Raw genomic sequence first — 24724 nt, 5'->3', positions numbered from 1 at the left:
TTTTATTTTGAGATCATGCAAGATCTCCTTGTTAAGCCAAGCTGGTCTTTTGCCATATTTTCTATCTTTCCTACACAGCGGAATTGTTTGCTTTTGGGCCCTTAACAACGTCCCTTTGAAATACTTCCAACTCTCCTCAGTTGTTTTTCCCTTCAGTCTTGCTTCCCATGGGACCTTACCTACAAGTTCTCTGAGCTTATCAAAATCTGCCTTCCTGAAATCCATTACCTCAATTGTGCTGGTCTCCCTTCTACCTTTCCTTAAGATCATGAACTCTATAATTTCGTGATCACTGTCCCCTATACTGTCTTCCACTTTCAAGTTCTCAACTAGTTCCTCCCTATTTGTTAAAACCAAATCCAGAACAGCTTCTCCTCTGGTAGCTTTTTCAACCTTCTGAAACAGAAAGTTGTCTCCAATGCAGTCCAGAAACTTATTGGATAGCCTGTGCCCCGCTGTGTTCATTTCCCAACATATGTCTGGTATATAAGGAGTAGTTTGATCTTGTGCTCTTAATAATGTCTTTTTGAAATAATGTCTTTTGTTTTCCTCTTAGACTTGCTTCCCAAGGATTCTGACCTACAAACTCCCTGAGTTTGCTAAAGTTTGCCTGATTGAAATTCATTATTTTTATTGCACTCTTTTCCCACCTATCATTACTTAGAATCATGAACTCTACCATTTTGTGATCCCTTTACCCTAACCTGTCTTCCATGTTCAAATTCTCAACCAGTTCCTCCCCGTTTTAATCAAACCTAAACCAGCCTCTTGCCCAGTAGCTTTTCTACTTTCTGAAATAAAAATAAATTATTACAGTACGTTCCAAGATAATCTGATGTCTTGGTACTTGAAGTCCCCCATTACCACCAAGTTTTGTGTATTGGACAGTTTTGTTAGTTATTTAAAAAAAATAGCTTCATCCTCCTCTTTTTCTGTTAAGTGATCTGTAGCCCCCTACAATGACATTATCCTTGTTTTTTGTACATTTTATATTTTTCCAAAGACTTTCAAAATATGTGTATCTCCTATGTCCATCTCAACCTCAGTCCAAGTATATATAAGGTAATACTTCCCTTTTTTCTTTCTGGTCCTTCCCGAGCAAGCTGTACCTTTCTATATCAGTATTCCAGTCACGAGTATTATCCCACCAAGTTTCTGTGATGCCAGCTGTGTCATAGTTGTATATTAACTAGCATTTCAATTTCTTCTTATCTATTCTCCATATTTCTTGTACAGGTTGTACCTCCCTTAACAGGGACTTTTTGGTCTGGCAACACCTATGGTCTTGCAGGACCATGGATGTTCCTGGACCACAGAGTCCAGATATAGTGAGGTCTGGCTATGGGGGCAAGAGTGTGGCAGGGGGGCGGTGACTCAGATAGGAGTGTAGCCAGACAGGAACCCCCCATAACATCCATCTTGCTTGCCTGGAAGCATACAGGTCACACAGAGCAGTAAAACCAGCATAGTCTTTGAAGCCTTGACAGGAGGCCTGGATATGCTAGCTCACAGTGACCCTGGACAACTGTAAGCAGAGATAAGAGGGTGGTCAAGCTAATCGCTGACCAAGAGGCTGCCGAGGAGTGCCCTTGACTGAAACCCATATTGATACGATCACACACTCGTCCGGGGGAGGGGAGGAGGAGGAATCTCCCGCCCAGCAAAGAATGTCCAGTACTCCTGATTTAGTTATCTCTCTCTTACAAGTGTAAATTATTTGAAACTCCCTTGTAAGAACTGGCGTCACAAAGACGGACCAGTACAATCTGGCATCCTAGATAAGAAAGAAGATACGGGCCCCTATGGGTATATAGATGGGTCCAGCAGCACGCTCACTCTGAGTGTCAATCTGCCATCTACCTGCTGGCCATCTTAGGTGATTAGCTTCCCGAGGTTCCACGGGGACGCCCACCTCGTATTCATCTTTCTGAGGAATTGAAGGACCGGCCCTGGCCTGACATGCTGGAGTTGAGAGGCGTAGAAGGGGGTAAAAATTGTACCTGTATGTGTCCTTTGCTTCTAAGTATATACATAGAATCAGAGCTCTTTAAAGATTAAGCTGTCACTTGGCACCATTATTTCCTATCTTTCTTTTCCTTTGCAACCATTTTTAAGATCTCTATTTGCTTGCAGTTAAGAAATAGAACAATAGCCATTGTAATTACATGCTTTTTATAAGCCTTTTAATAAACCTGTAACTGTTTAAGCTTTAACCTGACTCCTTCAGCTGCTGTAACAGAACCAAGCACAATTTAAAAGAACTCCAGCTGGTCATAGGGAGTAGATGCAGGCAGAGCTGGGCATTTGGATCATGTCGCCTCCAGGGGATAGATTCATGGGTTGTGACTATTTTCTTCCACTATTTGATCTGAGGAAGTGGGTCTGGCCCACGAAAGCTCATCATCTAATAAACCATCTTGTTAGTCTTTAAAGTGCTACATTGTCCTGCATTTTGCTTCAGCTACCCAGACTAACACGGCTACATTTCTATCACTATTCTAAATGTAACAGTGGAGCAACTTGAATTCCTTATTTGGAACACTGAGTTGTGTGATACAGTATCTGTAATCCCAGACCTATGAACAAATAATAAGGCAAACAAAGTTGTATGGTTGGAGGTGTCAGGTGGGTTTGAGAAGGACTCTTGTCTTAAAAGATTGTACTACCTACTCCAGATTTGGGCAAAATGGTTGAACTATGTACAGATGTATCAGGCATTGGTCTAGGTGCTGTGCTGATGCAAACAGAGGAGAACAACAGGAAGCTCACAGTTGTTTTTTTCAACAAATTGCTGATGCCAACTGTCATAGAAAAGGAATGCTATGCTATCATGTAGACAGTCAAGTAATTAAGATCCTTCTTTTTTTTTTTTTTTTGCAGAAAGTCCAGTGTCTTATCAAATCATTTCACCATTAATCTGGCTATATAAAACTAAATATTCAAATGGAATGTTATACTGTAATAATTTGATATGAAAATTATGCCTATAAAGGGAAAGAAAATTTGGTGGCAGATATCCCGTGTGGAAAAGATGGCTCTGACTTGCTATTTCCAGTTCAGTGAGTGACTGACATGTCTGCAGCTTTGTAAGGGAGCAATTATACCCCAGTGTCCACTCTTTTAATGATCTTTGTACAAAGCATGTCTTATAAGGTGCATTTGAAAACTAGCTAGATGGAATAACTTAAGCCAAGCTGCCTGGTCTAGTGTAGACTTAGGAAAAGTGCCTATATCTTCTTTCACTCATCTTGAACTTTAGTTCCAGTCTGGGTACGTCTAGACTGCAAGCTTCTTTCAAAATAATTATTTTCGGAAGAGATCTTCCAAAAGAGAGCATCCAGACTTCAAAAGCGCATTGAAAAAGTGATCTGCTTTTTCGAAAGAGAGCATCCACACTCATCCACACTCATTGGAAGCTCTCTCACATGTAAGCTGTGATTACTATGGACTGAGTGACCACCAGTGCTCCTGTGACTTTTCCTGGAGGTCTCTTTTTTCGAAAAAATTATCTCTTCTGCATCCACACACGCCTTTTTCTGAAAGAGCTCCTTTGGAAAAGGTGTTCTTCCTCATAGAATGAGGTTTACCAATGTCAGAAACCCCCCTGCATTCTTTCGATTTTCTTTTGAAAGAACGCAATAGCAGTGTGGATGTAAGTGAAGTTTTTTTCAGAAAACCGGCAGTTTTTCCAAAAAACCCTGTAGTATAGCTGAGTAACTATATGTTGGCCCATTCCTAGATCGTGTCCTGCATTATAGCTGAACATTCACACTCACATCTACAAGCTCTCTTGGAATTCACACCTCCAGATCAGCTACTAGAAGTGGGCCTCATCCTCCTTGATTGGATCCACCTCGTCATCTCCAGCCTGATTCTGGCCTGCATATTTATACCTGCCTCTGGAAATTTCCACTACATGCATCTGACGAAGTGGGTCTTTGCCCACGAAAGCTTATGCTCCTACACTTCAGTTAGTCTATAAGGTGCCACAGGACTCCTCACCGCTTTTACATCTACAATAGTACCCATCTGCTGATGAGTTTGTTGGGCTGCAAGCATGACTGAAATTCACTCAGTAGTACAATAGAGGTGGAAAAGATCCATTAGATCAACTAGCAAATATCAGATAATGTTGAAGGTGGAGGCCATGCTTTGAAAATATGTGGGCATTGATCAACCAAACTTTGAAAGCATTCAACTCTTGGTTAGACTGGGTTCTGTCATTTGGACATAGTTTGCTTAATATAACAGAGCCGTGCTCCTCCATGTTTATTTTTAAAACGAAAGAGCCCAAGAGGTATAACCAATATAGAAGGTAGGATCAGAGTAGGCATTAATGTCCTGCTCAATGGTCTTTAGGAAACTACATGAAAAAATTAATGAAGTAACTTAGAACATCAAGTGCTAGGTGAACACAGAGCCATTCCGTCAACTGCCCTATGGGCAAGGCTCAGGGCAGCCTGGGGGTTACTTGAAGGGCAGTGTTCCCTGTAAGTTGCGTGCTTTGGCAGCCACCCAGGAAAGATTCAGGTGCCTCCCAGCTGATTAAGAGAGTGTGCACAGCAACCCACAGACAGCAGCAAGTATTTCTGCTGGTGGTACATATCTGCACTTGCCTTTGTGCACATAATAAAATGTATTCTGCACACAAATGGAAAAAAATAATGGGAACAATGCTCGGGAACCTGGTAGGCCCCTTCTCCCACATTCAATCTCCAGAACAACCCATATTTAACAGGCATCCTTTCTCTGAAGGTAATTATTAGAAATAATCAAATTATTCAGTGACCTTCAATATGCACAGCTAATCCTATAATTGCTGAGAAATTAAATACATATGCAGAAAATTAAAAATATGTACTCTCCAAGTGCACATGACTTTCACCTCAAAATCATCATAATTAATCAACTACTTTTGTCTGCTGGTGGATTTGGTAGATAACATGTGTTTGTTTATTTGATGAGAAAGCAATATAATATTTTTCTGGGGGACTAAATCTATTGCAAACTGATGCACTCAAAGTAACAAGCAGGCTTTAAGTATCAGAGGGGTAGCCGTGTTAGTCTGAATTGCAAAAGCGGCAAGGAGTCCTGTGGCACCTTATAGACTTACTGACGGGTTGGAGTATAAGCTTTCGTGGGCAAAGACCCACTTCGACAGATGCAGGCTTTAATTTACTTTTAATAATCATGTTGAAGAAAAAGATCTAGAAAAGGAAACAAAGGGTAGGAATAAATGGTAAATTTTCAGAATGGAGAGGGGTAACTAGTGGTGTTCCCCAAAGGTCAGTCCTAGGACTAATCCTATTCAACTTATTCATAAGTGATCTGGAGAAAGGGGTAAACAGTGAGGTGGCAAAGTTTGCAGATGATACTGAACTGCTCAAGATAGTTAAGACCAAAGCAGACTGTGAAGAACTTCAAAAAGATCTCACAAAACTAAGTGATTGGGCAACAAAATGGCAAATGAAATTAAATGTGGATAAGTGTAAAGTAATGCACATTGGAAAAAACTAACCCCGACTACACATATAATATGATGGGGGCTAATTTAGCTACAACTAAGTCATCATCTTAGTCATCATGGATAATTCTCTGAAGACATCCATGTAGTGTGCAGCGGCAGTCAAAAAAGCAAACAGGATGTTAGGAATCATTAAAAAAGGGATAGAGAATAAGATGGAGAATATCTTATTGCCCTTATATAAATCCATGGTATGTCCACATCTTGAATACTGCATACAGATGTGGTCTCCTCATCTCAAAAAAGATATACCAGCATTAGAAAAGGTTCAGAGAAGGACAACTAAAATGATTAGGGGTTTGGAACAGGTCCCATATGAGGAGAGACTAAAGACACTGGGACTTTTCAGCTTGGAAAAGAGGATATTAAGGGGGGATATGATAGAGGTATATAAAAATCATGAGTGGTGTGGAGAAAGTGAATAAGGAGGAGGTATATAAAATCATGAGTGGTGTGGAGAAAGTGAATAAGGAAAAGCTATTTACTTGTTCCCATAATATAAGAAATAGGGGCCACCAAATGAAACTAATGGGTAGTAGGTTTAAAACAAATAAAAGGAAGTTCTTCATACAGCACATAGTCAATCTGCGGAACTCCTTGCCTGAGGAGGTTGTGAAGGCTAGGATTGTAATAGGGTTTAAAAGAGAACTAGATAAATTCATGGAGGTTAAGTCCTTTAATGGCTATTAGCCAGTATGGGTAAGGAATGATGTCCCTAGACTCTGTTTGTCAGAGGGTGGAGATGGATGGCAGGAGAGAGATCGCTTGATCATTACCTGTTCAATTCACTCCCTCTGGGACACCTGGCACTGGCCACTGTTGGCAGACAGGATACTGGGCTGGATGGACCTTTGGTCTGACCCAGTATAGCTGTTCTTATGTTCTAAAATGTCATCTATGAGGGAAAACTGAAATAATTGGGTTTGTTTAGTCTGAAAAAGAGAAGACTGAGAGGGAACATGATAACAGCTTTCAAGTATCTAAAAGGGTGTTACAAGGAGGGGAGACAAAAAATATTCTCCTTAACTCCTGATGATAGGACAAGAAGCAATGGGCTTAAATTGCAGCAAGGGAGGTTTAGGTTGGATATTATGAAAAACTTCCTGTCAGGGTGGTTAAGAACTGGAATAATTTGCCTAGTAAGATTTTTAAGAGCTGGTTAAAGAAACACCTGGCATGGTTGATCCACAAGGTGCTTGATCCTGCCATGAGTGCAGGGGACTGGACTTGATGATCTCACAAGGTTCCTTCTAGTTCTAGTATTCTAAGATTCTATGACTTTATTATGCAAGTGTTAGGGAGCAAGTATAGACATACCCTATCTCGAGATAGGGATGTAAATGCAGCCAACCATAATTGCTAATGAAGTGGAAATTTAAATATCCCGTGCTTCATTAGCATAATCTCACCCGCGCGCTATTCCGATCGCCAGCTGATTCGAACCAGGAAGTGAGCTCTGGACCGTGTTAGTTCAAATCAAACCCCTTGGTTTGAGAAGTAACGTTAGTTCAAACCAAGCGGTTTGATTCAAATTAACATGGCCTGGAGCGCACTTCCTGGTTCGAATCAGCTGGCGATCAGAATAGCGTGCGGGTGAGATTATGCTAATGAAGCGTGGGATATTTAAATCCCTGCAAGGGTACATCTAACATCATTTAACAAAACAAAACACTGAGAACGTGTACTAGTTCAGGGTCCAGTGATTTAGACAGACATACTGCTGTTTGCCCTGGTTTGTGAATCACAAGCTGAGATAGGCATCTCCCTGCAGCTCAGACACAGGAATTGTGGTTTTGTTCCTGTGATTGTGTAGATGTCTGAAAGCATTGCATAGTAATGTTGTGTAGATGCCTGAAAGCATTGTTATTGTAATGTTGAGTGTGGTGTGTCACCGTTCCTAAGTACCTTTTTTTGGATCTGGGCCTTGGTGTTTATACAAACCAGTTATTCACAATGAATAGCATTCTTGGCTTTCCAACCATTTAGACATAGTCAAAGCCAAATTATCCAGGAGTCTGAGGATATGAATAGAAATTTCTTTATTTTGTGATGAGAGGCAGCTCATTAATTAGTGAGACTAGTAATCATGTCCTTCCGGAAAAATTCAACCTCTTGATTTAGACTGCTGATGCTCCCTGTATCACCTTCACACTGGCCAAGAGAACTGTGACTACATGTATATCTACAGCCATCCTCTCCTTAACACCTTCATCTCTCTCTTGGCAGTGACCAATACTTTATGGTGCAGCATAGATAGCTGGGACATCTTTTGCACTATAAGTGTGCCAAATTTGGAAGAATCAGCAGAGGTGCTTGTTAGTTTATTAGCTCCTCCAAGTAGTTATAATTCCCTATCCTTCATTACAATTCTGTGACAATTCTAAATGTAACAGTTATATTAAAATGATATTATTAAAATTATGTAGTTATGACAAAATGTTGGCATGTCAAGAAAGTCATAGTTCAGGTTTCACAAAGAACTTTAATTTTGACCCTTGTTAAACTATTGTCCAATATTGATCTCTCCACCTGAAATCTCCAAATATTCAGCAGGGGGTAAGCAAGGTCAGTACTAAGGTGAGAAACATAGAAAAGCCTGTGTGAGCTGCATGAAACAATCGTGTAGAATCAGCAGTGGCATGCATCCTTTTGAATCAATGCTAACGTAATGTGAGTAGGTGGAGAAGATGTGAAGCTAAGAAAACAATTCTTTCTAGTTGGCTTGATTTCCTGGCAAGGCCACAAGGGTGTGCAATAGAGAGTAATGCTGATTTTGGCAGAGTTAGTAACTGTGGAGTCTACATGTTACAACTGTCTGTACGAGATGGGTAATTATAGATCTGGAAGAGACCTCAAGAAGTCATGAGGTCCAGCTGCCTGGAATGAGGCAGAACCAAGTACACCCAGACTATCCCTGAGGAATATTAGTTCAAACTTTTCTTAAAAACTCCAGTGATGGGATTCCACAGACTCCCATGAAATGCTAGTCCAGAGCTTAACAAGCATAAGCTTGGGTCCTGAATAAGGAGATTTGCTGGACCAGGGAAGGCCCCCCCCCCCCCCATCCTGGCCCATGCTGCCACCAGGTTAGGGCTGTAGCCTTCCCCCACTGCTACCCCAGCCCCTCTCCCCCTGGGGCTATCTAGATGCCGCTGGACCCACTGCTGGCAGGATGGAGCACCACGTCTGGAGACCAGACTTCCCTGTTCTTGGGCTCTGTGGTCTAGGAACATCCCTGGTCCATGCCAGACCACGGATGTTACCCAACCAGGGAATCCTGTTTAAGGGAGGTATAACCTGTATATGTATAGATGGTTTAGTTAGTTCGTCTCTAAGGTGCTACAGGACTATTCAATTTTTTACCCTTTAAGTTAGAACTGTTTTCCTAATATCTCTCTTAAATTTCCCCTGCTGCAGATTAAAGTCGTTACTTCTTGTCCTGCCTTAAGTGGACACTGTTAACAGATCCCTCATTGCCGTCTTCTCTCAAACCTAAATATATTTAGTTTTTTAAAGTTTCCCCCATAGGTCAAGGATTTTAAACTGTTTTAAATTTTTGCTGCTCCCCTCTGGATCTCACCAATCTGTCCACATTTATCCTAAAATGTGATACCCAGAATTGGCATCTGAGGGTTCACCAGTGCCCAGGAGAGTGGGACATTTACCTCCCCGTGTTACATAAGACTCTCCAGTCAATACATTGCAGAATGATATTCATGATGAAGAGAGGAGGAATGTCCAGAATGGACAACACTTTGCTAATAAGGGTTCTGAGTAAGTCATGCCACCATGGAAACATAAAGCCCAGGGAGTGGCAGAGAAAGTTTGTCTCCTTGCATGGATTCATCAGCCCTCCAGTGTCCTCTTGAGGTGCAATAGATTTACTTGCAGACTTGATGAGGCTCATAGGGTTGGAGGTCCAAGTCCCCTGGGGTACGTCTACACTACCCCGCTAGTTCGAACTAGCGGGGTAATGTATGCATACCGCACTTGCTAATGAAGCCCGGGATTTGAATTTCCCGGGCTTCATTAGCATAAGCGGGGAGCCGCCATTTTTAAATCCCCGCTGCTTCGAACCCCGTGTAGCAAGGCTACACGGGGCTCGAACTAGGTAGTTCGGACTAGGGTCCTATTCCGAACTACCGTTACTCCTCGTGAAACCTCGTGGACTAACCAGCTACAAACTCTGGCCTCAGTTCAGCAAGCTGAGGTAATTGAACACACACCTAAACACACACCTAATTCTAAGCATATGAGCAGAGGTGGTGAAAACAGTGGGACAGCTCAGATGCTTTAAATTAGGCAAATGCCCTGAATTGTTGTCTCTGTGGAATTAAAAGGAATTATTCACTTTTTGTTTGTAATCTAGGTTATTTGCTTTTGTCAACAATAGCATTTCACATGCACAAAGGTAACAAACGGCTTTTGTGAGCCTGCTATAATATTTCCCAGGTAGTTGCAACATTATTTGCATTGCCAGATACAGTGGAAAGTAGGAATTATGCTCCAATGACAATAATTAAAAATACTTTTAATTTGCAGGATGCTGGCAAAGAGAAAGGTCACAATCCCAAAATCAAGTTATCAAGTGAAATTAGTATACTTAAGTTTCAGGTTTCTTTCTTCAGTGAGCTTCAAGCCAATGATTGTTTTGCTTTCATAAGAACTTAAAAATACTTATTTTTTCAAATAAATGCCTTCAATCAGCTCCTTCAGGAATTAAACTGGAGTCTTACATAAAACAAAGATCACAGAGAATTGGGAGCTGAGTCTCTGGGCTAGATTCTGATCTCATTTATACTGGAATAAATCTGGAATAACTCTACTGAATCCAATGGAGTTACACGGGATTTTACTCCTGTTTAAATTTGATCAGCTCCTACAACAAGTGCAGAATTTAAAACAAAAATAAAAGCCATCAGTGCCTGAATGAGTATTAAATGAAAACATGTGGACTAATTTTATCTGAAGTCCAAGAACAACACCAATAAGAGGGTACAATTTTATTTCATTGGGGGCATTTGATTGACATGGAAATAATTCAACAGGCAGATTGAAAAGAGAGAATAGATCTAGTTAGTAATTAAGTGAAATTTAACAGGGCATGAAACTTACACCAGAGCACAATCATAGCATACAGTGCAGAATACATTGTTATAATCATTTAGAATTGTATCTATTTTGGAAATATCTGACTTTATTTATTTTCATTGTACTGCAGGGGCTAACGTTAAATAAGTCAAGGTATTATTGTATTTTAGTGGTGCACTGACAGGAAGCAACACAATATTTTAGGACAAATCTGTTATTACAGGTATATTGCTCTTTTAATTGAGGACAGAGGGAGTATGTATCTTCATACAGGCATGGATTGGCTGAAAGAAAAGGAAGCACATAGTTAACAGGAGTTATTTTGCTATATGACCCATTTGTTGTGTTTCAGTCTCTAAGAACTCTCTTGCCTGCCAAGACAAACAACCAATCTGAGCAGGAGAGCTGCTGCATCGTGTTTTAGAGGAGACACAGCAGCACCCGTTCTAGGTCTCAGTTGGTTAAGCAATTGCTCAGGGCTCCAAGCTGTTCTAAGCCCTGCCCCCACCCAACTAGCTTTTTATTCTAAGAACTTGCCTGCTTTAGGAAGGGGGGAATATTCCTGCTTAGGGCCCCCAATGGCTAGCACTGGCTCTGAGGCACACACCTACAGTGCTCTCTATGGAGACTTTACTTTTGTTATTTTGTATTGTTTACAGTAATTTACCATGAAGGTCATTCGGGCTGCAATTTTTTATTTGCTCCTAACAGCACTGATATAGCCTCTTTCATCAGCAGAGCAATTCTAGCTTGCAATTTTTTCACCAATCATTTAGGTGAAATTTATACGTGTGTGCAAGACCTGAGGGCTACGTCTACACTGGCCCCTTTTCCGGAAGGGGCATGTTAATTTCACCTATCGTAGTAGGGAAATCCGTGGGGGATTTAAATATCCCCCGCGGCATTTAAATAAAAATGTCCGCCGCTTTTTTCCGGCTTTTAAAAAAGCCGGAAAAGAGCGTCTACACTGGCCCCGATCCTCCGGAAAAAGCACCCTTTTCCGGAGGCTCTTATTCCTACTTTTGGCTCTTATTCCAAACTTATTCTTTGAAGTAGGAATAAGAGCCTCCGGAAAAGGGTGCTTTTTCCGGAGGATCGGGGCCAGTGTAGACGCTCTTTTCCGGCTTTTTTAAAAGCCGGAAAAAAGCGGCGGACATTTTTATTTAAATGCCGCGGGGGATATTTAAATCCCCCGCGGATTTCCCTACTACGATAGGTGAAATTAACATGCCCCTTCCGGAAAAGGGGCCAGTGTAGACGAGCCCGTGGTGATTAACTGGAATTTGTGTTACACAAGCTTTTTGCAAAAGCAGCGAGGAGTCCTGTGGCACCTTATAGACTAATCGAAGTGTTGGAGCATAAGCTTTCGTGGGCAAAGACCCACTTCGTCAGATGCATGTAGTGGAAATTTCCAGAGGCAGGTATAAATATGCAGGCCAGAATCAGGCTAGAGATGACGAGGTGGATCCAATCAGGGAGCTAGACATTCACATTTGTAACTACAAAAGCAGCTTCTCCTCTCTTGGTATTCACACCTCCAGATCAGCTACCAGAAGTGGGCCTCATCTTCCTTGATTGGAGATTCAGACTGACACGGCTACCCCTCTGATACAAGCTTTTTGATGATACAGGGGTGAATTTTACCCTTATGAAGGGTAAGGTCCACAGTTCATGTCATCAGTATCCAGTGAACCTATCACACTGAGGAAATGGATGGGAGGGAGTTTAACTACATTCACATTATGCAGCGGCTGCTTTAGAGTGACAGCAAGAATACAGCAAAAATAACAATCCTGCAGGTGAAAGAGGAAGAGCCGTCTGCTAGATCTGGAACACTGGTTGTAATGCCCTGAACCAGAGAATGTGGAGTCTGTATCTCTCACTGCACATTGCAAACAGAAGAGGAGCAAAATCCCCATGCTCTACTTGAACTGGATTAGGAAATTCAGCATTTCATGAAACACACCACAAACATGTAGGGGATACAATAATATTTTAACTTACTGCACAGTCCGTTGTCACAAGCATCAGGACAGTCACTACATGGGTCTCCTATTTTGTAAGGTGTGTAAATCGCTCCTTTCATATTTCCCCTAAAATTTTAAAATAACATAAAATGTATAAATGTCTCAGAGAGGTAGCCGTCTTAGACTAACTTTAAAAAATCGAGTAGTCCTATAGCTCCTTAGTGACAATATAGCATCATGACCTTTCGTGGGCAAAACCAACTTCCTCAGATGAACAGAATGGAGAGAAAAGGGGGGGACCCTCACAATTTATAACAGAAAAAGAGGGGAAGGGGGGGGAAAGTACCTGTCAATTTTAGTGCTGGTGCTAATGAGGCTCATTGAGCAGGCTGGAAGTGTCCCATACCTAGCTTTTGATGTCAAATGGGTATTGAATGTAAGGAAAGCAAGTTTTATAATGGCCCCTCCTGTTCAGGTCTTTGTTCAAGCCATTAGAGATAATGTTAAATTTGCATATGAAGGTAATTTATATATATATATATACACATAGAGAGAGAGTTAGCTGGGTTAGTTGCTAGGTGCTTAGGTGCTACAGGACAACTCATTATTTTATAAAATGTATGACAAATCTTATTTTTCATTCATACTTTAAAGTTCAATCCAGAATACATAAAAAGGTGTTGATTCTGACACCATTATTCAAATTAGGTGAGTACAATTGTGCATGTTCATAAATTTATCACTTGCTGTATGCATGCATGTTTATGTAAGCATAACTCGTTAATGTTTTATGTGACCACACTGCATTTTCATTGAAATTTAAACACTGCATATCAAGTTTAACAATATTTTTAATGGAAAATCAATGAACTGGATCACTAAGATCAAAAGATTTTATTTTGATTTTATAATTTCAAATAAATGTAATCTATTCCATGAATTTCACTCTATGTCACTCTGAAAACTAAAACACCCCCACCTTCTGTTCTAATATCTGATTTGTCAGCACATCATTTGTTTACTTTCTTCATTATATTCCTTTATTATATAGAGTCATGCCAATTCACTTTCAGAATATGATCTGAAGAAGTGGGTCTGCCCCAAGAAAGCTCATTAGCTAATAAACTAGCTTGTTAGTCTTTAAAGTGCTACATATTTTTTCCTTTTGTTTTACCAAGATCAGACTAACACGGCTACCTCTCTATTACTCTGAAAACTAAAATGCCTGTTGAGTCAGTGAAAAGTGGTGGCAATAGATACAAACTCGATTAATGGCTCATTTGTTCACAGTATCAGGAGGCTGAGACATCACTGGATTTCACAGTCCGATAAATTCTCAGTCATTTTGCATTTACAAATTACACCCATGCAGTGTATAGCTACACTAAAGCATGTATCTATGTCATGCGAAGAATCCCAGACCATTGTGATATCAGACGCAACTCAACCAATCACCATTCTTTACTCCACAGAGAATTTGCATGTTGCCGGGCGCCGCCATTTTTAAATGTCCGCTAGCTCGGACTCCATGCCCCACGGCTACACGCGTCACGAACCAGGTAGTTCGGACTAGGTTTCCTAGTCCAAACTACCTGTACTCCTCTTTCCACTAGGAAGCCTAGTTCGAACTACCTGGTTCGTGCCGCGTGTAGCCACGGGGCACGGAGTCCGAACTAGCGGACATTTAAAAATGGCGGCGCTCGGCAACATGCAAATGAAGCCCGGGAAATTCAAATCCCGGGCTTCATTTGCAACTCCGGTTAACTACATTACCACCCTAGTTCGAACTAGGGTGGTAGTGTAGACATACCCTATGTGAATATCTAAACTATTGATGAAGATATTGAGCAGAACTGGTCCCAAAAGAGACCCCCTGCGGAACCCCACTTGTTATGCCCTTCCAGCATGATTGTGAACTGTTAATAAATACTCTCTGAGGGTATGTCTACACTACCCCGCTAGTTCGAACTAGCGGGGTAATGTATGCATACCGCACTTGCTAATGAAGCCCGGGATTTGAATTTCCCGGGCTTCATTAGCATAAGCGGGGAGCCGCCATTTTTAAATCCCCGCTGCTTCGAACCCCGTGTAGCGCGGCTACACGGGGCTTGAACTAGGTAGTTCGGACTAGGGTCCTAGTGAAACGAGGAGTAACGGTAGTTCGGAAGAGGCACCCTAGTCCGAACTACCTAGTTCGAGCCCCGTGTAGCCGCGCTACACGGGGTTCGAAGCAGCGGGGATTTAAAAATGGCGGCTTCCCGCTTATGCTAATGAAGCCCGGGAAATTCAAATCCCGGGCTTCATTAGCAAGTGCGGTATGCATACATTACCCCGCTAGTTCGAACTAGCGGGGTAGTGTAGACATACCCTGAGAATGGTTATACAGCTAGTTATGCACCCACTTTATAGTAGTCCCTTTTAAGTTGTATTTGCCTAGTTTAGTAAGGCTTTTGATATTGTCTCGCATGATCTTCTTATCAATAAAATCTAGGTATAACACGTCCACTGCTTCTCCCTTATCCACAAGTCTTGTTATATTATCAAAGAAAGGTATCAGATTGGTTTGATATGATTTGTTCTTTCCAAATCCATGCGGACTGTTACGTATCACCTTATTTTCTCTGAGAAGTTTGTAGATGAATTCCTTAATTACTTGCTCCATCTTGCCTGGCACAGAAGTTAAATTGACTCATCACTAGTTTCCTGGGTTGTTCTTATTTCCCTTTTTATAGATGGGCACTATATTTGCCCTTTTCCAGTCTTCTGGAATCTCTCCTGTCTTCCATAATTTTTCAAAGATGATAGCTAAAGGCTCAGATATCTCCTTTATCAGCTCCTTGAGTATTCTATGATGCATTTAATCAGGCCCTGGTTACTTGCAGACATCCAACTTTTCTAAGTAATTTTTAACTTATTCTTTTTTTCATTTTATCTTCTAAACCTACACCCTTCTCACTAGCATTCAGTTAGGCATTTCTTCAGACTTCTGGATGAAAACCAAAAGAAAGAAGTCATTAAGCACCTCTGCCATTTCCAAATTTCCTGTTGTTGTTTCTCCCTCTTCACAGAGTAATGGGCCTACCCTGTCCTTGGTCTTCCTCTTGCTTCTAATATATTTATAGATAGTCTTCTTGTTACTCTTTATGTCTCTAGCTAGATTTAGCTCATTTTGTACCTTTGCCTTTCTAATCTTGCCCCTGCATACCTGTATTGTTTGCTTATATTCATCCTTTGTAATTTGACCTAGTTTCCACTTTTCATATTACTTCTTTTTTGATTTTTAGATCATGCAAGATCTCTTGGTTAAGCCAAGGTGGTCTTCTGCCATACTTTCTATCTTTTCTACACAGCGAAATAGCTTGCTTCTGGGCCCTTAATAATGTCCCTTTGAAAAACTGCCAGCTCTCGTCAGTTGTTTTTCCTCTTATTCTTGCTTCCTATGGGACCTTACCTACCAGCTTCCTGAGTTTACCAAAATCTTCCTTCCTGAAATCCGTGGATCCTAGTTACAGTGCTTCCCTGGCAGGCTCCAGAACTGTAAGCCTTTTTAATAGTCTCAGAAACCTCAAGTGGCTGACAGGCAACATTGTAGTGGTGGGGTTGAGGCCTGGGAACCCTTTGCTGTGCTTTTATTTAGAAGCCTCTGGCCCCAGACAACTCTGGGGGGAGGCTAGCTCCCAGCCCCACCCCTTCCACCTCAGGCCCCACCCCTTCTGGGGGTGAAGCTGGACCATGACCCTGTACCAAAATTAATTTAGTGGTCTCCCTGTGAAAATTATTGCCCGCCCTTGCTCTGCATCAGCAATATCAGGCTTAGTTTGAGAGGGTTACACACCAGGAGGGCCTTACTTCTCTAATGCAGAAAAATTATGGAACTGAAAGATAGTCTTCATGATATTCTGCTGGGGATTTTAAAAGTGAAGGAGTTAATTTTTGCATGAGTATCCCTGTATGTTTTTTTCAAGAGAATCACATATCTGATCCTTATCACACTAAATTCATGCATAAGCATACATGGTAATTATCATGCATGCTGAAGGATTGCTGAGTTATTTAAAAAATGAAATGACAAAAGGGGTTTCGAAAATGACAAAACTCCACAGTCAATACATACGCAGGGCAGTAATGGCAAACATAATAGTACGTGTTTGCACAGAAAGCAGCTGCACATCCAATCTCAAAAGATTTATACCAAGCCATCTGTAAATATGAAAATAAAAGTATTAAATAATGTGAGCTATTGTCTTAAAGAACAATAATGATAATATCCACATTTTTAACAGTGATATTTAACTTTGTAACTGAGATTTTTTTGCACAGAATCATTGTATGATGCAGACGTAATATTAAGGCTCTCAAAGAAATATGTTCATAGTCCATTATCTATCGTTTACAAATATTGATCCTGAGGCACGAGGTTGAAACACTCTGCCTACAAACACATGGGGTGCGTCTACACTGCACCATAGGTTGAAATAAGATACGCAACTTGAGCTACACAAATTGCGTATCTTATTTCAATCTTATTTCAAAATAGCTTATTTTGTAATTTAGTGCTGTCTACACAGTGCCAAATTTCAAAATAACCCACTATTCCAAAATGTCCCTCACTTCTTGTGGAATGAGATTTACAGGGACATCAGACTAGAGAACCTGTTATATTTTGAAATAACGGGCTTACTGTTAAGACATGGGATAGCTATTTCGGGATACCAAAGTTATCTCAAAATAGCACTGCAGTATGGATGTAGCCATGGTGAATCCATGGCTACTAGACTGCAGAGTTAAATCAGAGGAAGGTACACAAATTGTGTATCTTTTTCCGATTTATTTTTGAAAGAGGCTTTTCCAAAATTTGGTGCATCTACACGGCACTGAATTTTGGAAAAAAGTGCTCTTTTGACACATCCCTTATGCCTTGTAGAATGAGGTTTTCAGGAATGGCGAAAGAGTGCATCCAGTTTTTCAAAAAAAACCCTGAAAAAGCAGATGCGTTCCTTGGATGCAGCATTGCTTTTCCGGGACACCGGAGGTATCCCGGAAAAGCAATGCAGTCTAGATGTAGCCAGTGGCAGTTCCTCATCTAGGTATTCCTTGCTTTAACCACTAGATATCACTTTTATGAGAATGAGTGTAATCCATGGACAGCAGGAAAGAGGGTAGAATTTTTTAAAATATGTGAATTTCATAGGCTAATTCCTTAGCTGCTATAAATCAAATCATACCATTGGCTTCACTCATCCTCCCCTGATTTACATCAGTTTAGGAGCTGCCTCTTGTTTTCTTCATTTTGTGCATATACCATAACATTGATTAAGTGAGGGCTTCTAAAAGCAAGTAAATTTGACAAGTGTATCTGTGATCTCACCAGAAAAAGGGTCATTAGCACAGAAGCACATTTCAAATTAGTTTCAATCAGTATTTAAAGAAATTATGTGCTCTGCTATTTGGAGTGAAGGACTAGGAGCTAGACTTATATGGGAGATTCATGTCTAGGCTGTGTCCTCTATGTTATAAAGGCACCACAGATGGCCTCATGTCTGGAAGGTAAGCAGAACTTCACTGCAATCCAGATGTTAAATCTAAACGAAAATCCTGAGATAGTTAGATGGCGTTAGAGGTGAGATTCTAGGGAAGATAGTGTTGCTACTTGCTCCCACTTCCCAGCTAACATCTAGAGCAGCATCCTACCGCCGCCTACAAATTCTATTCCTCCAGAAGTGCAATAGGATGCTGCATTTTGAAGGGAAAACACTAGAAAAGTATCCAGTTGATCTTATTGATGAGACACTTCTTTGAATCTTTGTCTGTCAAATAAGGACTACTTGGAATCTACTACCCTTCCATGGATCATATCTGTTATGACAAGGACTAGAAAGGGGTGCCTTCTTGCTGAAATATAGTAGGCTAAATATCACCATTCAAGGAGTGATGTTGGAGAATCCACTGTGGGAAAGTTAACGTACCTCATGTCAAGGGCTGCATCTGTTTCTTTCTTAAATTATGAATTTAAGAATGATCCAAATTAAACACAATTCCAGATTACCTTAGTATGGCTCCTAAAGGCATGTCATCAATTTTGTGCACGCAAACTGTGAAGCATCTAATTGTGATCAAGGAAATTAGTGGTATGCCCCTAATCTGGATTCACATGAGAAAAAGCAGTTAGTTAGATATGCAATTGTTTGCATGTTCTCATGCCAGCCTTTGCCCACATAAGACTTCTGACACAAGTTTAGAGGCCTCTAATAAATATGGAATGTTGTATAATAGACACTGTTCATACCTGAGTATAGTGTCCAACCTCTACATTTGATGATGTTGGTCCAATATTAAATATGAAATTATCTTTCTCATTGAACCACCACTGGAGTACTGTTGACCATGATACGGGAAAACTTGAAGTACAGAGATTTTCACCACAGGTGATATCTAAATAATGGAAAGACAGTTCACTAATAATATAATGAAGAACTGCTGGAATTATTGTAAAACCTTCATAGTTCAGGAGAAAATTCAACTTTGAAGAAAGACGGATGGCTTTGAAATTGTACCAGGCTCCAAAAACACCCTCATGAACAATGCTCTGTGTGTGCTTGCACATCTAAGGTAAGTGCACACTAAACACCTGGGGGCTCATCCTCATTTAGATGAAGGCTCTTTTAAGCTGTATTGGAAATTCTAGGTTCCAAATTCTCAGAGCTAACTGTAGCGTCTCTAGTCTTCAAGTCCCATCTCTACTTCCCCCTTTTCCCCGGCCACCTCTCCTATGTTTGCAGAGAGATAATACCTAGATAGCATCCATCACTATAATATGTGATTCCCACCTTTCTCAGTTGTGGAGAGTCAAACTACTCTTGTTAGGAGACATAATAGACTCCTCTCCTTTATGGACTGGCCTTTACAGTGGGATACAGACTCACTTTCCTTTTTTTTCTCCACTACGATGGTCTCCCCAGTTCTGGGAACTATCTTATATGCATCCCTTATGTCCTAATGGGGAAAGTGCTCCCTTTATTTTCTCTCCTGTAGTCCAGCCTGCTTGCTAAAAGTGATATTTTACTTACTTCTGACTTTTCTTCTGGATTCGGGACTATGGAAATAAGTACATTGATCTGCCCAACTTTTTGCATTCTTTGCAGCTTCAGCACTCCAGGCCTTAACGAAATGAGAGATATTGGGCATACTTAAGCAACTTAAAGGGTAAAACAAACAACAAATGTGAATTTGATTTGCCTGAAGTTAGAAACCCCAATTGAGATTTTCAAAGCTGACAAATGGAAATTGTGTGCCTAAATTTTCTAATCAAACCATAATCTGTAGATAGGCATAAAAAAGAAAGGTGGCTTGATTTTTTCAGAGGTTATGAGTGTATATGCTTAATTTTATTCCAGTGGGATCTGTTTAGGTCTCAGAATTTCTGAAAATTGGCCCACACATCTAGGCTTGTCAGTATAATTAGTATCCAGAATGGCTTGAGTGGACATTAATGTGACTCTTTGCTGATCTATGCTAATTAGATTGTTGGTCTCAGCTATGAACCTATTGGATAAGTATGTGATCCAAAAAAAGCATCAGTTATGTTGGTGCAAATTTTCATCCTTATCACCTTGATTGAGGACAAAAACTAGATAAACTAAGTGCATTTTCATGAGGACAGAGCTTTGCACTCCTTAGACTGGTTCTCCAAAATGGAGCCATACTGACTTGCAGGATTGGTACATTGTTTAAGTGATGCACTTTTCTTTTGTGGCCAGAGTACTTCAGTTTCCATTGCAATGTTCTCATTTTTTAGTTTTCACAAGTACTTTAAAACAATCTGATTCTTCAGTTCTCCACAAGTTTACAGATGCAGAACATATTGCAATCAAATAGACTGAGTGTCCAGGGCACTATCTTGCATGGAATATAGAGAATCATGATGCAACTAGCTGAACAAGTAAGATATTTCTGTATTGAACCAAAAGGAAGACCATTTTCCTACCCTCCAGGATAGGTAGGAATGGTATCCCTAACCTCTGTTTCTCTGGAGATGGGTGATAGGGGAAGATCACATGGGGATTGTGATCCCTCCCTCTGGGGCATCCGGTATTGGCCACTGTCGGCAGACAAGATACTGGGCTAGATGGACCTTTGGTCCGACCCAGTCTGGCCATTCTTATGTTCTCATTATGGCAGCAAAGAGCTGCTTCTCAATCGCTAATACCTGAGTTCTCATTCTGAATGTAGTAGTTTCCAACCAGCTCACAGGAAGGACTCTGGAAATAACAACCAAATGTGTTGTATGGCCTGGAGGCCCCAGCTAGAGCTTAGCAAATAAGGAGTGACTTCTGGGTGGGTCCAATTATGGAGATGTTTGAAAACAACTGTTCTATAGTAACATAATAGGTTCTGTCTAAAATCTTACCATCTTCAGCATGTTGCCAGCCATTGGATTTACTGATCTCCTAAGTTCATTGTGCTTGTCGGTGATCTCTCTTTGTATTTCTGGGAAGTCAGTAGACATAGCAGTATTTGCTGGAGCTGGACCCTAAAATGAAATAATGCATCATGTACTTGTTCACAAAATATTCTCTGTGTCAGGCTATGTCGACACAGCAGCATTATTTTGGAATAACTCACATTATTCTGAAATAATAAAGAATGTGTCTATTCTTCAAGCCACTATTTTGAAATAATGGTGAGCTGGAGGACTTCTTACTCCAACTCCTGTAACTCTCATTTCACAAAGAGCAAGGGAAGTCAAAGGAAGAGTGTTCTTCCTTCAACTTCCTGCTGCATAGACAGTGTCAAAAACCGAATTAAGCTATTTCAACTTAATTGATGTAACTCATGTTGCATAGCTTAATTTGACTTTCACCCTGCTGTGTCAACCTGCCCTCAGTGACTGATTATGCAGATTTTACAAGTGTGATTTGTAAGTTTCTATTTCAGGAAAAAAAAAACAACTCTGGACCAGAATTTAAGGTATTGTAGAGGTAAGCTTCTGAAGACACAAAACCCTAAGATCAATGGAAAGATTTTTAGGAGGAAATGCAAAGAAAATAGTTTGCAAGCAATTAATTATTTGTACTTAAAAGGTGAGAACAGAAATGCTGAAGTATTAGCAGTCAAATGGTGAGGATAATATTTCCCTGCCTCAAAAGTGTGCTGGGGATTCCAATATTAACGATAGTGAAGTACTTGGATAGTATGATGGTAGACCCTCTTCCAGACCATCAATATGCTTGGGTGCTCAAGCATTTTATGTCAGAGGAAGAAATGGTTGAGACCAACTCCTGGCAAGAATGAGAACAGAAAGAAATTTGTTCTTGGTGAAAACTTGGAACAGATTCTTCCAAAATAATCAGGAAAAAAACCCAGAAGGATTATAGTTAATTGTGCTGCTGGCCAAGTATTGTTTTTGCCTGTAGACATAAAGAACCAAAGCATTTAGAGGTATATAAAGTGTAAGGCTCATACCTGTCCAACAGACTGAGGTAGCCAAATGGCCAGACACACAAGTGCAGTTAGCAGAACCATTTCTGAAAAAGGAAAGAACAATTGATAATCTGCTTGGCCATTACAAGGGAATCTTCCCCAAGACATCTCACAAGACATACAAAGTTTATGGGGCAGAGGTCACATCTCTATGAAACAAGAATGAAGAAGGGGAATGAACATCTGATGTTCTGATATTTAGATTTGAATAGCAAACCTCTACCCAAATAAAGATACTGTCTGATCTGATACCACATTGGGTAGTGATTGGTTGAGAGGAGCAACAATTCCCTGACATCCATCTCAGTAATCTAACGAATCGTGTCCAGCTGTCCTCCACCCATCTGAAGGGCAGGGGGCTGAAAAGAGATGGCTGAGCTGAACTGATCTGACAACTTCTTGCTCTCAATTGCTGGCTGCCATTTTGATCTTTTACTTCTAGATTCTTTTAATTCGATTCTTTGATTTTGCCAAATAACCGAGTGCCAAGGCCCCATTTTGACAAACCATTTAATGACATGCTTTAGCTCATCCTGATTCAGCACCACAATCAAGCATGGGCTCAGATTTAAGCGCATGTGTAAATCAAATGTCTTTAAGATGTTAGTAGATATAAGCATGTGTTTAAGTGCTGGCTGAATACTGATATCTTTGGGTATGTCTACACTACCCCGCTAGTTCGAACTAGCGGGGTAATGTATGCATACCGAACTTGCTAATGAAGCCCGGGATTTGAATTTCCCGGGCTTCATTAGCATAAAGCCGGCACCGCCATTTTTAAAAGCCGGCTAGTGCGAACCCCGTAGCCATTCGAACTACGTAGCCATTCCGAACTATCTGTACTCCTCGTGGAACGTAGTTCGAACTATCTAGCCCGTGCCGCGTGTAGCCACGCGGCACGGGGTTCGCACTAGCCGGCTTTTAAAAATGGCGGCGCCGGCTTTATGCTAAAGAAGCCCGGGAAATTCAAATCATGGGCTTCATTAGCAAGTTCGGTATGCATACATTACCCCGCTAGTTCGAACTAGCGGGGTAGTGTAGACATACCCATGCTGAATCAGGGCATAAACAACTCAGCTGGTGCCTGCCTAGACTAGGAGGGATGGAACGAAGCAGGGAAGCTTCCTTACCCACATCTGGGGGAATAGTTGGAACATCACTCTATGGAGGATCCTGTAGCAGAAGTAGTGCTGTGGACTCATAACTCAACTCTGTTGTGGTGGGCCGGATGGGAGGATACAGCTGTGTTGGATCATACAACCCTGCTCCCCGTGCCTTGTCCAACTTACCCCAGAGTCTCAGCAGAGCTGAGCTCCACAGTGCACATAGGGTCTAACCTGCCTGCCTGGAGCCTCCCACCCTTTCCTGTGCAGTAGAACCAAACTAGTTTCATTGCCTTTGGGATCTGTGCAGCAAGAGGGGCTGGTTTTTCCCCTGAGAAACTAGATTGAGACCATTTTAAATGAGTTTAGACCAGTATCCACATCTCCAGAATCCTAATCCACTGTGCTACCCACTAGGCTCCATTGCTTTCCCCGCTAAAAGTGTGTCCACACCAGGGCTTACAGCAGTTGAACTGAATGATTTACGAAACTGATTTTTGTCAAACTTGTGTATAATGGGGAGGATAGTAACAATAGAGAAAGGCTTCTAGAAGGATATGGGATCCCATGTTCTTGCTCTTTAAAGGCCCTTTGTTTGATGATGACATCTGTCACATTGAAACAGTGGTGTCAACTGAAATGCTATACAGTATTTGCCATTTGGGTGTAATTAGCATTACTACAGAATTATATGTACTCTCTGACTTTAAAGGTGATTGCAGTGTGTGTGTGTGTGCATGTGCACATTTGTGGGTATAAATACGTCATTGACAGTCTGTATATTTTGAAATATACTAGCATGTTTTACACTTGAACATATGCTAACTAAAATATTCTATAAAGTATAATAAAACACTATTTTGCATTATGTCACACCTTTTGTCTACACATCTCAAAGTGCTGTGCAAAGGGGAGGAGGCAACATTATCCCCATGGCTGTGTCCAGACTCAGGGTTTTTTTCGAAAAAAGTAGCCTTTTTTCGAAAAAACTTCACCTGTGTCTAGACTGCAGCCGCGTTCTTTCGAAATTAAATTGAAAGAACGTGGCTTTTCTTTCGACGGCGGTAAACCTCATTTCACGAGGAAGAACGCCTTTTTTCGAAAGTGCTCTTTTCAAAAAAGGTGTTCTTGAAAGCAAACAAGGCTTTTTCAAAAGAAAGCATCCAGACTCACTTGCTGCTTTCTTTCGAAAAAGCGGCTTGCTTTTTCGAAAGTTCTGTGTGCAGTCTAGATGCTCTCTTTTGAAAGAGGCTTTTTCGAAAGTATCTTTCGAAAAAGCCTCTTTCGAAAGAGGCTTGCAGTCTAGACATAGCCCTTTTTTCATATGGGGAGAAAGTAAGGACCTGTGAGGTGATGTAACTTTCCCAAGACCACACACCAGATCCAGGTTTGAGTCTTTGAAAGGGGTCTGTCTAAATTACTGTCTAAATCAGTGTAATTCACTGAGGTCAATAAAGCCAGGTTTCCTAACCACCAGACCTGTGCTCCTCCAATCAACTTCAGCTGTCCCATGTGGATGACAGACATATGAAGCAGATTATTTGGGATACAGAAAATAA

The 24724-nt window shown here is 41.0% G+C and overlaps 1 protein-coding gene across 7 annotated transcripts in view; it reads right to left on the bottom strand.

Annotated features, from left to right (window-relative positions):
- LOC102443713 (cysteine-rich venom protein-like) overlaps positions 1-24724 on the bottom strand; it is a 90003-nt gene that overhangs the window by 27088 nt on the left and 38191 nt on the right. For all 7 annotated transcript variants that reach the window (XM_075923359.1, XM_075923357.1, XM_075923358.1 and 4 more), the window contains 6 exons: positions 22045-22106; positions 20990-21112; positions 19650-19740; positions 18869-19014; positions 16697-16782; positions 12620-12708 (listed from right to left, as the gene is read on the bottom strand). In XM_075923359.1, coding sequence (XP_075779474.1) covers positions 12620-12708; positions 16697-16782; positions 18869-19014; positions 19650-19740; positions 20990-21112; positions 22045-22104 — 595 coding nt within the window. In that variant the 5' untranslated portion in view covers positions 22105-22106. The remainder of the gene's footprint in view (positions 1-12619; positions 12709-16696; positions 16783-18868; positions 19015-19649; positions 19741-20989; positions 21113-22044; positions 22107-24724) is intronic.

Source organism: Pelodiscus sinensis, chromosome 3 (genome assembly GCF_049634645.1).
Source record: "Pelodiscus sinensis isolate JC-2024 chromosome 3, ASM4963464v1, whole genome shotgun sequence".
Lineage (NCBI taxonomy): Eukaryota > Metazoa > Chordata > Testudines > Trionychidae > Pelodiscus > Pelodiscus sinensis.
Note: the sequence above shows the minus strand (reverse complement) of the source record. Positions and strands in the feature narration are given on the sequence as shown.